The 17,215-nt window shown below is 46.6% G+C and overlaps 1 protein-coding gene across 1 annotated transcript; it reads left to right on the top strand.

Annotated features, from left to right (window-relative positions):
* Positions 1 to 941: 941 nt before the first annotated feature.
* LOC125524035 (putative disease resistance protein RGA4) lies at positions 942 to 6,557 on the top strand. The gene is made up of 2 exons (XM_048689113.2): positions 942 to 2,470; positions 2,761 to 6,557. The coding sequence occupies exon 2, from the start codon at positions 2,818 to 2,820 to the stop codon at positions 5,812 to 5,814; it is 2,997 nt and encodes a 998-aa protein (XP_048545070.2). The 5' UTR covers positions 942 to 2,470; positions 2,761 to 2,817; the 3' UTR covers positions 5,815 to 6,557.
* Positions 6,558 to 17,215: the final 10,658 nt, after the last annotated feature.

Below are 17,215 nucleotides of genomic sequence, written 5' to 3'. Positions count from 1 at the left end.
CATAGTTTTCAAACAAAATTTAAATTTTATGTAAATTCAAAAAACTATTTACATAAAGTTAAGTTTATGTATTTTTCTAAAATATAGCAAATAATGAAACCTACAAAGTTCAAACCATTTTCCATACAATACCATAAAAACATAGAACAGTAAAAAAAACACTAAAAACAAAATACCTAACTATTATAGCAGTGGTGGGGCGAGCTAGGAGAAGGACTGTCCCACGGCTAATCTGAACCAGACTACTAGTGGTGAGTGCACTTTACCAAAAAAGGGTTTTCCCCCGCTTTGTATACAAAGCAACCAGCCGAACCATACAGGGATAGGTGCTGGGGCAGAAGCAGCACAGTCACGCCCAAAAGAAACGACAAAGAGAGAGCAAAAGAAACAAATGCCGACAACGGCGGATCAACAAAAACGAAGAAGCCTCACGATCGCTGCGCCCACCGGGATCTTCCACTAGGCTCCAAGACTCCGAAGCGCCGACACCTATCAACACCTCCAAGAAGGATCACGACGATGACGACGCTGCTGCCAAGGGTTTCCCCCGGTACACGATGAGGCGAGAGGAAGGGTAGCCCCCGACGCCCTCCCGGAAGGTCAGGTGGCACCCACAGGCGCCGCCGCGCCGGTGTCGGCCACGCCGACAGGGGTTTCACCTGATCCCAACCCGCACCTCGGGCGGTCCGGATCCAGCCACCAAACCAACCACCACCCTGCGCCAACGCGGTCATGAGGCCCCCACGCCGTCTCACCACGGCACCGCGAAATGAGGACAGCGCGGCGAAGGATCAGAGTCGGGACTACGGCATCAGCACCGTCAGCAGGGGAGAGGAAGAGGGGACGGAGCTGAGAGCCTAAGCGCGGGGGCCGCCCCAGCCGCCTCCTGGGGAGGCGGCGCGAGGGCGGAAGGAGGGCGGGAAAGGAAGGGCGGGGGAAGGGGGCGGATCCGGGCCGCGCGCCGGCGAGGGCGGCCGGATCCCGCCGGAGACGGGCAGGGGAAGGTGGTGGCGGCGAGGGTTTCGGGGCCGGGAGCGGGTCCGCCTCTTCAGCAAAGTGGTAGTTGTCCCTAAATTACCGTAATTGTCGTGAGTGCACTTTGTCGCCCGCCACATGTATCTGGCCAGATTAACAATGGAGTGCCATCACATGCCCGCCATTACGGAGAGCCCACCTATAAGCAGTTTCCAGTAGTGTCTGTTGATGTGATTTGTGCCGGCAGAGGGCGTGTAGAGCCGTGTCTCCAGCGAGTCTTCCGGAATCCGGACGGTTTATTTGCGCCAGTGGAGAGCGTGTGGAGCCGTGTCTCCGGTGAGTCTTCCGGGATCCGACCAGTTTATGTTTACGGTGCATCTGCCCGGGTTTGGCCGGCTTTCATGGTCCTTAGGATTTCGACATATCCTTATTGGAGTTTTCCCCTAGGGCGACGGTTTGTTTTGCATATTACGGTTGTCGACGTCTCCTGGTCTGCATCGACTACTTCTCGGACGCTACTTCTGCAAGCTCCTGAGTTTCAATACTTTGCTCGCCGAGGCGACATCGAGCTATGCTCACGATGCGCCGCTTGTGGATGCAGGAGAAAGAAGAGTTCGACACCCACAAGATTTTAAATGTAATTTTATTTTTTGTAAAGGCGTATTTGTAAGAACTTGTGATACTTAATATATGCCCTTGTACCTTTCTTAAAGAACTAGGATAATGCTAGTGCGCTGCAACAGGATATAAATATTTTAGTATGTTAGCTCGTGATTTATCTATCCATATTAGTATGATTGTGTAAATAAATATTTATCAAATTATGCGCCCGGTTTACTTTATAGTTTGATGAGAAGTTTGGTAAGTAAATTAAGGTAAAATTGGTGCGGAAGGTAAGTAAACTAAGGTGATTGATTAACCTACAGGGAAGGTGCAAAAAATGATGTGGTGGGACTGAAAACGGGTTGGACGAAAAAAAATTGGTGAAGAGACGTGGTGGGAGGGAGGAGAACCGGTTGACGAAACGTTCTGCTGGCAGAAAAAGGACCACTACTTTTTTAAAGTATAAAAATAGAGAAAAAGGTATCATCCGAAGAACTGCAGCGACAAATATTGCTAGCACTAAGGAGGTGACTTGGACATGCTCCGTCCAAAATTCATGAAACGGACGCGAGGCGACAGTATACTACCATTTTACCCATCGCATCTGCCATCTGCCATCTGCAGAAATGCGCCTACGCGTCTCTGTCCGGGCCGGCCACCAGCCAAGACTGGTTCCATCCATGAGTTGAAAAGCCCGACTCCACCATTCACCCATCGCCGGCTGACTGACCTTTCGCCTGATCGGAAAACAAAGTCCACCTCCTGCTTATCTCTTGCCTACTTGCTTTAGATGACTCTGTCTAAGAGCTTCAACAAAGTTGTGCCCCTGCCCAGCTTTGCTACATTCTGCAGTCGTACTTTGATCGGCGGCTTGTCGATTTACCCGGGCAAGGTACTGTGCTACTCCCTGCTTTTAGCTTGTCATTGGCATGAACTGGAACTAAGCATGATTTCCTTGAGTTAATATTGACTATAAACATGCTGTTCAAAACCTATAGGCCGCATAAATTGCTGGAGTCCTATAGCTCCAGTATGTTGTTTGGTCGAAATCTAGTAAATATCTCTGACTCCAGTATGTTGTTTGTTGGAAATCTAGCAAATATCTCTGACTCCAGTATGTGTTGATGTTGTTTGTTATCGAAGCTTGCCTAGTCCTAACACATGTTATGCATGCTTTGCCAGGCTGCCGGATAAGCCGCGTCCTGTATTTCGGTGGAATTGTCTCTTCGGGTTGGTCAGATGGCAAGCATACTAGATTATCTTGTCAAATCATGTGCCAAGAAGTTGGAAGCTATCATTACGGATGAGGCACTTCTGATTCTAGGAGTACAAGAAGACCTCAAACAAATGCAGCGAACAATGACCCAGATACAATGCTTTCTCGATGATGCCGAACAAAGGGGAACACAAGAGTCAGCAGTTAATAACTGGCTTGGTGAGCTGAGAGGTGCTATGTATTGTGCCGACGATATTGTCGACTTGGCGAGATCTGAAGGCGGAAAGCTTCTACTGGAACGGGATCCTTCATCGTCATCAAGAAAGGCAACTACATGCAGTGGCCTTCCGTTTCTCAATTGCATCTCTCCTATTCAGAAGCGTCACAAGATTGGTGTTCAAATCCGGGACTTCAATGCTCAACTTGACAAGATTTCAAACTTGGGTGAAAGATTTCTCAAGCTTGCAAATATGCAGCCTAAACCACAAGTTCTGACTGTGAAGCATATAAGAACTAGCCACCTTGTGGAGCCTAATCTTGTGGGAAAGGAAACTTTACACGCTTGCAAAAGTTTGGTTGAACTGGTTATTGCACACAAGGGAAAGAAGCCATACAAGGTTGGTATTGTTGGAACAGGAGGGATTGGGAAGACAACTCTAGCCCAAAAAGTATATAATGACCGGGAATTAAAAGGAACCTTTATCAACCAAGCATGGATATGTGTTTCTCAGGAGTACTCTGAAATATCTCTTTTGAAGGAAGTCCTGCGGAATTTTGGGGTACCCCATGAGCAAGATGAAACTGTGGGAGAGCTCAGCAGCAAGCTTGCAGTCGCCATCACAGATAAAAGTTTCTTCATTGTGTTGGACGATGTTTGGCAGCCTGCGGTCTGGACCAATTTACTGAGAACTCCATTACATGCTGCTGCAACAGGAGTAATTCTAGTGACCACTCGGCATGATACAGTTGCACATGCAATTGGCGTAGAAGATGTGCATCGAGTTGAATTGATGTCAGCAGATATAGGGTGGGAGCTGCTTTGGAAGAGTATGAACATTGATGAAGAAAGAGATGTGGAAAGCCTTCGGAATATAGGGGTAGAAATTGTCCATAAATGTGGCAGACTTCCCCTCGCAATCAAGGTTACTGCTAGTGTTCTAGCAACTAAAGAGAAAAGTGAGAGAGAATGGAGAAAGGTTGCAAAAAGAAGTGCTTGGTCTAGGGGTAATCTTCCTACTGAGCTCAGAGGTGCCCTGTATTTGAGTTATGATGATCTACCACGGCATCTGAAGCAATGTTTCCTCTATGTAGCCTCATATCCAGAAGATTGCCGCATGAGTCGTGATGATCTTATCAGGTTCTGGGTAGCTGAAGGTTATGTGGAGGAGCATGAAGAACAACTTCAAGAAGATACAGCCGAAGAATATTACTATGAGTTGATACATAGGAACCTCCTACAACCAGACCATTTCTATGCAGACCGTAGTTGGTGCAAGATGCATGATCTTTTAAGGCAGCTTGCTCAACATATATCTGGAGAAGAAAGTTTTTGTGGAGATCCACAATCACTGGGGCCTACAACTTTGTCCAAGCTAAGACATGTTTCAGTCGTCACTAACAAGGATTATGTAGCACTGCCCAATATGGACAAAGTGATGATTAGAGCAAGGACACTGTTGATTTTTTCCATCAAGAGATCAAGTGTTGAGAATACAATTTTCAGGAGACTTTCATGCATTCGTGTTTTAGATCTGACTAATTCATCGATTCAAAGCATTCCAGATAGCATTGGAAGTTTGATCCATCTAAGACTGCTTGATATTAATGATACAAACACATCTTATCTTTCGGAGTCCATCGGTTCCCTCATGAACCTTCAGACACTGAACCTGGAAAGGTGCAAAGCTCTGCACAGTCTTCCTTTGGCGATCACTGAATTGTGCAATCTAAGGCGCCTTGGTCTGACTAGTACTCCAATAAATCAGGTTCCAAAAGGTATTGGCAGATTAGAGTTCCTCAATGATTTAGGAGGATTTCCTATTAGTGGTGGAAGTGACAATGGAAAAACACAAGATGGATGGAAGTTGGAAGAGTTGGAACATCTCTCACAGCTAAGGCAGCTTGCTATGATTAACTTGGAAAGAGCAACTCCTCGTACTAGACATTCATTGCTAGCAGACAAGAAATACCTCAAACGTTTGAGACTATATTGCAGAGTTACATATGAACCAGATACAGAAGATGTTGAAAATATTGAGAAGGTCTTTGAGCAGCTAAGCCCTTCACACAACCTAGAATATCTAGTCATTGATGGATTCTTTGGCCGGCGGTATCCCACATGGCTTGGTACCACCCATGTGTCGTCACTTGTATACTTGACACTCAGAGATTGCAATTCATGTGTACATCTTCCATCAATCGGGCAGCTGCCCAGCTTGAGATATCTGAAAATTCATGGAGCAGCAGCAGTTACAAAGATTGGACCCGAATTTGTTAGCTGCAGGGGGGCTAATCCCACATCCACGGATGCAGTTGTTGCTTTCCCCAAGCTTGAAACATTGAGAATTCAGGATATGCCCAGCTGGGAGGAATGGTCCTTTGTTGAAGAAGGGGAAGAGGATGGATATGTTGAGATGCGAAAGGGGGGAGCCTTGTCTCCAAAGATGCAGATGCTGCCATGCTTAAAATTGCTGATACTTGAAGGCTGCCCCAAGCTGAGAGCTCTCCCGCAACAGCTTGGACAGGAGGCAACCAGCTTGAAATCCCTCCATTTAAAAGGAGCAAGCTGCTTGAAGGTGTTGGAGGACTTCCCGTTCCTCTCTGAGATGCTTGTGATCGCTGGATGCCAAGTCCTGGAGAGGGTTTCAAACCTTACTAAACTGAGAGAGCTCCGTGTGACAGGTTCTCCAAACTTGAACCTAAAGTTTGTTGAGGGATTGCGTTTGCAGCAGCTGTGGCTGGATGCACAACATCTCTACCCCGTTGGCGCCGGGGCTTCAAGAGCAGCAGAGGAAACTTAACGGCGAGGACATGGATGTCTGCCTACACTACACCTAATTAATACTCCCTGTGTTAACAAATATAAGACGTTCAAACTTTTTTGTGAATCGGATGTATATAGACACGTTTTAGTGTATTTGTTCACTCATTTCAGTCCGTATGTAATCCATATTGAAATATGCAAAACATCTTATATTTGTGAACGGATGGAGTAGATGGCAGCGGAGACGCAAGGTACGAGCACTGGTTAGACATCTAATCTTCTTATTTGGTCTGTGTTCTCCCCTGTTAGATCGTGCATCTAGTGCTCTGCTCAGGCTATGTGTACTATTTTCTTACATAAGTACAAATTCATGACCCTCTAAGGTTGAAATTGAATTTGCGTACCTTCCATAATATAGTGCAGTCAATCAAGATAAATGCAGAGATTATTCTTCAACTATAATACCTTGTACTCTTTGGTGTTCCTACTACTGGTACTGACCGACAGCATATATATATATATCGATGGGGTTGCTAAAAAACTAGCAATGCACACAAAACTACAAAGCTCGTGTTACGGTCCTAATGAATATTGATGCTGCAAATCCTATTGTGATGTTGAAGTCTGATGTGCTTCACTAATGTACATATCCATATCCAAAAGTAGCTTACCATTTAGATGAGATCGGTAGCAACTCAGAAGTTCAAGTATCAGATTGGGAGGGGGGCATCAGGTCTTGAAGGACAAGAGGGCAGTAGCGGTGAAAAGGTTGGCAGACATAAACCAAGACGAAGAAGAGTTCCAACATGAACTGAGTGTGATTGGAAAGATTTACCATATGAATCTGGTGTGGGTTTGGGGATTCTGTTCTGACGGTCCACACAAGATATTGGTTTTAGAGTATATTGAGAATGGTTCCTTGGATAAAACTCTGTTTAGTAGGAAGGGCTCACAGATATTACTTGAATGGAATGAAAGATTTAAGATTGCTCTAGGGGTGGCAAAAGGATTGGCTTATCTTCATCATGAATGCCTGGAAGGGCTCACCGACTTTGGCCTTGCAAAACTTCTGAATAGGGGTGGATTGATGCGGAGCATTCTACGATCATCCCCATGTACACTCGAACATACGTCATTGGACACAAGGTGAACTCGCTCCTTTCTGAATCTTCTCTTTCCACATGTAAGACATGGATGCTACTTCAAGCGCGGACCTTGTGCATACTCAGGTACACCCGAGGAGACCATAAAGAGCCCAAGGACCAAGGCCAAACGTGCACGGAAGTGAAGGAAGGAGAAGGAAGAAGGGCCAGCTGCTACAGCGGCCGAACATCCGGCCCCAGCCCCGGAAATCCGGCATCGGCCATCCAGGGAGCACCGCAAAGGTCCAGCGCCGCCCGGACATCCGGCCATCATCCCGGACATCCGGCTCCTCCCGAAGCCTCGGACTTCCGGCCCCTTCGCCCGGAAATCCGGCCCCTCCATCACCGAATGCGTCTGGAAGACCCAGGCCAGCCCGGACATCCGGCCACCCAGCCCGGACATCCGGCCCGTCACGAAGCCCCGGACATCCGGCCCCCAGCCCGGACATCCGGCGCCTGTCTGCGCACAGTGAACGGGCCAAGGGCCCATGTATCCCTCTTTCCCACTTACCCCTTCGTGGCTTAGACTATATATACTCCCCCACCTCCTAGTTAGGGTTAGCGTTGGTTTAGCTCATACTTAGAGATAGAGCTTCGCTCATCTACATCGGATCTACTCCTCGTGAGAGACCGCGGCCTCTTCGAAGAAGATCCCTCTGGATTCAAGACCTCCTCACGGAGAAGACCGGCTACCCTTGTATCGTCCTTAGTTGTCCGTGGATTCGTGTATCGTTCTATGTATCCGAGGATCTAGCACATGTGTGACTTGTTCTTGTTAGTTTGAGTGTTCCTCTTGTGTTTCCCCTTGTGTTTTCCCTTGTTTTCCCTCGTTTCCCTCTTTGTGTTCCTCGTGTTCTTCGCGGGATCCGCTCCTTTCGTGAAAGATCGGGCGATTAGGATTCTATCCTACATCATCTTGGTATCAGAGCAAGATTGATCACGAATTTGGAGCCCCCACCCCTCTTTTTCTAGCCTTCTTTTGCTTGATTTCGTCCTAAATTCGAAAATCCCCACAAAAATAGCCCCCAATTTTTTTGCCCTTGGAATCATCAATTTCCACCCCCAATTCGAAAATTTCCGCCCTAAACGAGATCTGGATTCGTCGGGCCGGACATCCGGGTCCCTGGCCGGACATCCGGCTCCTGGAATGCAAAATCCGCACGGTTCTGGACATACGCCCCCGGAAATCCGGCCCGAGCCCCGGATGTCCGCCCTTGTACATTTCAGCTTTCTCGTTTCACCGTTTTGTCCATAACTAATTCATCCGGAGTCCGATTTTCGCGTTCTTTAGCTCGTTGAAAAGCTCTTGACATCCCCCTTCCAAAAAAAATACTACCATAACCACTTGACTCCATCAAATTTTTGGAACTTTGGCATCTTTGCCTCGGGCTTCCACCACAACCTCCGCATAACCACCACCGACTTCCGCAACCTAACCAATTTTGTTTCCCATCGCATTAGTGGTTGCTTGAGGAGTGATTTGAGTCTCCTAAGGTGTTTAGGCTACTTAGGGACGATTGCTTCTTCATCAACCACCACCACCACCATAACTTCCGCATAGGCTTGTCCACCATACACTTCCACCACCCCAACTTAACCCAATTTTGTTAGTGTTGTGAGTTGTGTCTCCTAAAGTGTTTTGGCTATTTAGAGACCGTGCTTTCAACTCCGACACCGTGTATAGTACACCACCTTACCCTCCACTTCCGCTTTGCCTACTCGCAAAATCCATCATTGCATTTCCGCAATCCCATTGAGCTTCCGCAACCACCACCGCATTCCCGCTACCACCATTTGACATTTGAGATTTTGAGTTCGCGGTATTTCCGTTTCCTAAGGTGTTTCGGCTACTTAGGGACGAGTCCCCATCATCTTGGTATCTCCATCAAGATCACCGCCACTCATCATCGACACGGACGGTAACCTCCATATCATCTTGGTATCGTGGTATCCCTCCATTGTACATTTCCTTGCCATTGCATTGATAACCCCTAGCCCATTTTGCGTTACTTGCCTATCGAGACTAGCCATTTGAGTATTGCCGGCAACGTTACTTGTGCACATTAGTGATCTACACCATACATTGCATACATACCATACCATACCGGTATCATATCATCTCGTGTGCCTCAAGTTTGTTCCCACATATACACAATTGCTATCTTGGTTTGTGCATTTCGCAAAGTGGCCATACAAAAAAAAGAGAATAAAGCTTTTAAGTAAAAGAGAAAAAGCAAAGAAGCTTGTAAGCAAGTGCCATAGCATCATACCACATTGCATATAAGATTGTCATATCCGATCATCTTGGATCATACCACCGGAACATCATACATATATAGCATACTTGGGATAGAAAGTCGATACATTTTGCATCTTATAGGTTGTGCACAAGTGTCTTATCCGCCTATAGAGCAATCGTACTAGCGTCTCTCTTGAGTTGTGCAACACGAGCGTTTTCCGTGGATTTCACATTTTGTGCTCATTCCTTGGTTGCACGACCCCATTTATCTATCCGTGTGTGTGTTTCCGTGTGCCATTCATTGCTATTGGTCTACTTGTTACACTTGCGAATTTGTGAATCTCTTTCAACATTATTGACTCTTGCTAACATTTTGCATTAAATTTTTGTGCCACTATCCTCACCGAGCTCCACCATAAGCCTTATTTGTGTAGGTGTGAGAAACCAACAAGAATTGGTACCAATTGTGCTATTTCCTTGTCCACATTGGAGTGGTCATTGATCCACTTTCAACTTCGGTCAAGGTACATTTGGTATTCGTTCTTCTCTTTCTACCACTCACATTTTTATCTTGGAGTGATGGATAGGCAAGGCATTTCATCTCCGGTCTCCCACAACAACGACGGTGTGAACAACTACATCACCAAAGCGTCAATCCTCGATCTACAACGACAAATGCAAGGCGCACAATCAAGATTGCGAGAGCGCATCGAGAACCTCTCCATTGACATTCGCCACTCCGAAGCAAGGAAAAGGGACTACATCGACAACAAGCTTTCCGCACAAAAGGAGCAAGATGCAAGGATGGAGGAGATTCGGACCTTGTTGATCAACCGTTCTTCCCCTTCATCATCCTCAAGGCGGCGACGTTCAAGTCACAAGTCTTCGGAGCGCAAAAATGATGCAAGCGCAAGTCGTCCACGTCCACATCTCCATGGCGACCACCATCACGTTCGTGATCCACATTGTCATGAAGGGCAAGTCACCTCCAAACATCATGTGCACGACGACGACGAGCCCCGTCGAGCTCAAGCGCGACAACGACACCATCATCATGAAGATGCTCGCCAAGCGCAAATGCACAAGTCCCAACAAGCCCTACTTCATGCCAAGTCCACGCTTCATGAGCACAAGAGAAGACCGCGAGACGAGCACCACCAAGATGGCGCTACGGCTACTACCACCACCACTTTGGCATCTTCGCCAAGTGCTATCAAGGCATCTTCGCCTTTGGACGTACGGCATTTTCGCCTACTTCCCGTGAGTTCGCCTACATCGACGTCATCAAGTACAAGGCGACCACCTACGAGCGAGGGCGACACTTCCATCTTCGGAAGCCCCTCAAGGAAAATGGCCGAGTATGGGAAATTCCCTTCGGTCATAGAGACGAGCTACGAGGTGCCACATCATATGGGCCTCCAACAACAAGGCGGTGACAAGAAGGTCGATCTAGGACCATCCCCTTCGACCACGGCGACGAGCATGAACCTCTTCAACAACATGAAGACGGCGCCCATATTGGACTCATACTCCGAGTCAAGCTACGAGACCGCACATAAGACCTTATCTTTGGTCTTAAAGGAGAGTGATGATGTGCCATCTTCGGCCTTCATCCACGGCTACGACCACGACATGATTGAGCATGGAGACATTTGCACCTACATCTCTTCGACACCCACATATGAAGAGATGCCCCAATTCCCATGTGAGGAGAGCCACCACCACATGAGTGACATGAGTGACTCCACCATATCTGACATTGAGTGCATTTCCTATGAGAGGATGAGTGTGACCACCACTAGCCCCACACTTGAGAGCATGCCACACATCCTATGTGAGGTTGAGCGCCATTTGAGTGACTCCACCAACCATATGAGTGAGAGCATCCAAGAGGGAGTGAGTGAGCCACAACACTTAGTGTAGTTGAGACGGCATGTGAGGCCATTTTGATTTCTAACAACTTAACCTCTACCCCGAGTGTGTTTTCTTTGGTGCTAGGTCTCCTACATGACGACACGCCTATCCTCGACGAGTCCATACCTCCAACGGAGACGATGATGGCCATGGTGGAAGAAGATGCACCCCCCACATGGTTCCATCAAGATGAAGATGACCAAGACTTGGTCTTCGACACCTCACCTACAACACATGAGCGATGCTCCAAAGGTAACATAGGTGATGGTGCTTCTCTTGTCCCACTAGTGGACTATTTCACGAATGATTGCTTGCATGATGTTGACACACCTATTCCCATGCTTCATGCTAGTGCGACTTCCTCATGTCATGACTTACCTATTTATGATAAATATGATGATGAGCATGTTGAGTTGCCTAGTTGTGATGCTATGCTCCATAGGATATCATGTGAAAACTCTTTTGGTCACATCATGTTTGACAATCCATTAACCTTGTCATATGCTATGAGTGAGATATCCAATATTGCATCTTTTCAATCTCAACATAGTAACTATGCATGCCCCATTAAAATCAATCCCATTTGCACTTATGGCATAGATGACGAGATGATGGTCATTGGTTTTTGTTTTTAATGTGATGATATTGCCATGCTTCCTTTACACGATTTGCGCAATTCATCTACTATGCCATGCCATGATCACATTGCTCCAAATATGCATTGTTTTGAATGTTGTCAATATTCTCCATGTGATGTTTCCATTAATGCTCATGAGGAGACCCCCATAGTTTCCTCATACATATTAGGAGATTTTGATGCATTCCATACTTTGCATGATTCTCATAATTGCTTGCACCATATGCATTCCATGAATAACAATGCTCTACATATATATCATGATGCATTGCCCAATTTGAGTCTCCATTATGCTATACATAACAACAAACCTATCATGATGGATGACATGTTTCTATATCACGCATCTCATTTGTTTGAGCATTGGATATTTTATGCTAACCAACACAAGCACGTGCGCATCATGATGGATGATGTGTACATCTACCACGCACACACAATTTTCCCTTTGTCTTTGTTTTGTGTAGGTACTCATGTATACTCGTCAACCTCTCAATCCCAAGAGTTGACGAAACGAGCTCTTGAGAGCAAAGATGACTTGGGATCCCGTGAACTATCCTTACCACCGTTCCTTTCGCGCAACGACTACGCGCATCTCTCTCACTTGGCTCTCACACGGCTATGGGCTATATACCGCTCTCTTGCTCATTTTACCATGTTCACTTTGCATGTTATGCTTGCTTCTATGCCTTTCCCATGCAATTGTAACCCTTGCTTGCATCTACCCATGATTCACAATTATGTTACTCCTATGTGTATTTGCATGCTTGGTGGAGATCGTTGTTGCTATTGCCATGTTTATCATGTGCCTCATGATATTGATGCTATTTTGCTCATATCCTCCTTTCATGCTTGTGATATGTCTTGTGCATTATTCATGCCCACCATTTGCACACATGACATACTTGACATGATTCTTTCTAGTACGTTGCATCTTCGCAATACTAGCTTGCTTGCCTTGATTCACATGATTGCTTGCTTTGTCGCATCACCCATGTTCCATTCTTCCTTGCTTTCTTAGGTTGATGACGTATATGTTCATGCCTCTCACATGATATATTTTGTTCATTGTCGCTTGCCTCCAATTGTTGCATCTATGCTTATTGATCGTGGAGACTTGGACACTTTACTTGTGATGCATGCTTGCTTGATTGAGCCTATTGTATTTGGTTGTCCTTGCATCATCATATGCCTCCATACTATGAAATGCTCCCTTGTACTTTCTTATGATGAGCATGATGCATCCACTTGTTGGGTATTTTACCACACGAATGATAGGTTTTGCATCTCCGCTAACCTCATTTGTTTTTCCGAGTGTTTGTCATGTTCTTTCATGTTGAAGGATTCACAAGGCGATACCGTCATGAGACAATTTGGTCATGTGAAGGCATACACGATGTGCAACACCAACATTTGCGAGAATCTCCGAAAGGTGAACTCCTTCCCTTTGAGCCATCCTCAAATATGCATATTGGATGGGTCACTCTTTCATTGTTGTTTCCTTCTTCTTGTCTACATGTTACATCTATTGGATGGAGGACCAACATTGGAGATGGAACCCATGAACCTTCAAGTTGAGGAGCGCTCGGACTTATTGGAAGCACCTTCGAACCTCCACTCACGCCACGACATTGAGCATTGGTACACCAACACCTCCATACTTGTTGATTGTGCCCACACATGTCATGCTCGATGGACATATCATACACATGACAAATTTGCATCTTATGCATGGATTGACTCATATTACGATTACCTTGTTGCATCTTGTCTTTCTATGTCATCCATGATATATGAGCTTGTGCATTTCATTAGCAAATTTGTTGTGATATACCTTGATGGCATATTCATACATCATGATCTTATTGCCTACCATCAATTCCATGATCACATCACATTGAGCATCCATTACCATATTCATGCTATTGATAAACCGTCTCACTATGACATCATTTTGCACCGTGGTTGCATTGATCATATTCACAACACATTTGTGTGCATAATGAATGTTTTTGCTCCCATGAATGCTTTGCATACCATTCCATATCTTTTGGATAAGCTTCATGCACCTTGTCATGCTCAATCTTGTCGCACGGACTCATTCTTACATGATGGACACTTTGTGTGCGCTAACCATTGTATTTCCGAGTGTCGTTTGTGTTTGCTCTTTTTGCATGTGTACCACTCCGGAGACACCTTGGAGTACTTGGATTGCGCCATGTCTTCCACTTCGTCCAACTACAAGTCCGTCCACGACAACCGTTTCCATGGTGATGAGGATCATGATCCGAGGTCGGATCTTTCCCAAGGGAGGGGAGATGATGCGGAGCATCCTACGATCATCCCCATGTACACTCAAGCATACGCCATTGGACACAATGTGAACTCGCTCCTTTCTGAATCTTCCCTTTCCGCATGTAAGACATGGATGCTACTTCAAGCGCGGACCTTGTGCATACTCAGGTACACCCGAGGAGACCATGGAGAGCCCAAGGACCAAGGCCAAGCGTGCACGGAAGTGAAGGAAGGAGAAGGAAGAAGGGCCAGCTGCTACAACGGCCGGACATCCGGCCCCAGCCCGGACATCCGGCCCGAGCCCCGGAAATCCGGCATCGGCCATCCAGGGAGCACCGCAAAGGTCCAGCGCCGCCCGGACATCCGGCCATCACCCCGGACATCCGGCTTCTCCCGAAGCCCCGGACTTCCGGCCCCTTCGCCCGGAAATCCGGCCCCTCCATCACCGAATGCGTCTGGAAGACCCAGGCCAGCCCGGACATCCGGCCTCCCAGCCCGACATCCGGCCCGTCGCGAAGCCCCGGACATCCGGTGCCTGTCTGCGCACAGTGAACGGGCCAAGGGCCCATGTATCCCTCTTTCCCACTTACCCCTTCGTGGCTTAGACTATATATACTCCCCCACCTCCTTCTAGTTAGGGTTAGCGTTGGTTTAGCTCATACTTAGAGATAGAGCTTCGCTCATCCACATCGGATCTACTCCTCGTGAGAGACCGCGGCCTCTTCGGAGAAGATCCCTTTGGATTTAAGACCTCCTTTCAGAGAAGAACTTCAAGACCTCCTCACGGAGAAGACCGGCTACCCTTGTATCGTCCTTAGTTGTCCGTGGATTCGTGTATCGTTCTATGTATCCGAGGATCTAGCACATGTGTGACTTGTTCTTGTTAGTTTGAGTGTTCCTCTTGTGTTTCCCCTTGTGTTTTCCCTCGTTTTCCCTCGTTTCCCTCTTTGTGTTCCTCGTGTTCTTCGCGGGATCCGCACCTTTCGTGAAAGATCGGGCGATTAGGGTTCTACCCTACATCATGGATCCAACAAAAATGTATCGTGGATCCATGGAACTAGAGGTTATATAGCTCCTGAGTGGGTTTCTAGCCTCCCAATAACAGCAAAGGTTGATGAAGAAGTGGAAATGTTGATGAAGAAGTGGAAATGGTCCTTCGAAGGGTCATTAGGATGCTTGCAGAAAATCTGATGCTGGATGGTAGCAAACAGTTATGGATCGATGACTTCATTTACTCCAGGTTGAACCGCCAGTTCAATAACCTGCAAGCAAGAACAATGGTCAAGCTGGCTGTCTCATGCGTAGAAGAAGATAGTAGAAAAAGACCCACGATGGAAAATGCTGTGCAGATGCTTCTTTCAGTTGATGAAGCCAGTGGAATAATGCAGTAGTATTCTACCAACTGGACAGAGAGTTTGGTATTTGATACAGCATTGATGATGGTTATTGGATCCAAAACAAGATATCTATGAAGTGTGTCCATGTAAATCAGGAACTGCATGAGCCACTTGTATGCTTATTCTTGGATCCAACACACGATGTCTATGATGTGTATCCATGTAATCAAGAACTGCATGAGCTTCTTGTATACCTATACTGAATTTCATATTCTACCACACTATTGCCAGATTATGTAGTGTCATAATCCATAATACAATCATTTGTGCAAAAGCCATGCTAGTCTGCATCGTAAGAACTTATCATCAATGCACGATTGTTGACGGTGTGGCTTTTTCTTTCTGAGAATACGCGTTCATTGATGTTTCTGTCTTGGTTGAACCTACTATGTTGATATTCCTGTTTTGCTTATATCCAGGAAGCAAGTTAAACAAAATTTATGTTTTGCTTATATACATAGTTCAGTCATTTTCGCAGCAAAGGGAAGTTCAGATTCAGACCAACTTCATAAAATGCCAATGACCTCCATGTCATTTCAAAAAGGAGACAAGGAGTGGAGCCTGATGGGAGCAAGTACTGTACCCCCAATAGCAAAACACAAATAGTATCAATGGGTAATATGTGCATGAAGTTTTAAGTGATCAGTTCTCCGCCCAGAACATTTTCAGCCTTCAATCTGCAGCCCAACCCATATGCCACTTCCCCACCAATTTGTAACGCAATTGGCTCGATTCGCAGTAACACGAATATGGCAATTCCTGCAGGTCCAAAACGCTACAAACATGCCCAAATCAATCTCCGATTCTACTCCCTCCGTTCCTAAATGTAAGTCTTTTTAGAGATTCCAACAAGTGACTACATACGAAGCAAAATAAGTGAATCTACACTCTAAAATATGTCTACATACATCCGGAATTACCCCAAGGAGAGATTGGCGGAACTCACTGTGAAAGTAATGCGGCACGGCGATTCAAGCAGGGGAGAGCGAGTGGCCTGAGGAGCGGAAGCGGAGCGCTGGTTCTGCCGTCGTCGCCGCGGGATCCGGCGGCAACTTCGCCGGCACGGTGCGCAGGTCGGGTGGGGTGGGGACTCGTCGAGAAGGAGGCGACGAGGGGAACGGGGAGGGGCAGAGGGCCTGGGGTGGCGGTGACTGGGCCTAGCGGGTCGCGACAGCGGCTGAGATGGGCTGTATGATGGGCTGCCACTGAAAATAAAAGGCCTATCGCTTGAATTGAGTTGCGCGCCACGCCGTTGGATGCTACGTAGGGCTGGACCAAAAGCTCGTAGTTCGCGAACTTAAGGAACGTTCGATAGTTCAGTTGTTAAGCTCGTAGCTCGCTCCTTAACGAACAGAGTCAATCATTGAGTTTAGCTTGTTAAGCTTAACGAGCGAGCTAACGAGTTTTACGAGTAGCTTGTTAAGCTCGTTAGTAACAACACAACACATATTTTCATCTTACGTGACAAATTTTTTGTAGCACCCCAGCGCATCTATTCAATCTAATCGACATGTGAGGCAACAAGCTACTGTAATTTTTTTGTAGTTACCATATTTCATATTGAAAACCACACATACACATTCATCATGTATATCGTAACACATCATAATCTGTTAACGAGCGATCGCGAGCGCTTACGAGCTTAACGAGCTTCAAACGAGCCGAGCCGAGTAGGATTTTCTGCTCGTTAATATTAACGAGCTTAACGAGCCGAGCCTTAACGAGCACGAGCTTAACGAGTCGAGCTGCTCGTTAGTCCACCCCTAGCTACGGGGTGGGCACGGGAGAAAAGCTAATCTCCCATGCAAGGGAGC

Source organism: Triticum urartu, chromosome 7A, assembly GCF_056163025.1.
Source record: "Triticum urartu cultivar PI428250 chromosome 7A, HENAU_Tu73, whole genome shotgun sequence".
NCBI lineage: Eukaryota > Viridiplantae > Streptophyta > Magnoliopsida > Poales > Poaceae > Triticum > Triticum urartu.
The sequence above is the reverse complement of the archived record's forward strand: the minus strand, read 5'-3'. Positions and strand labels throughout refer to the sequence as shown.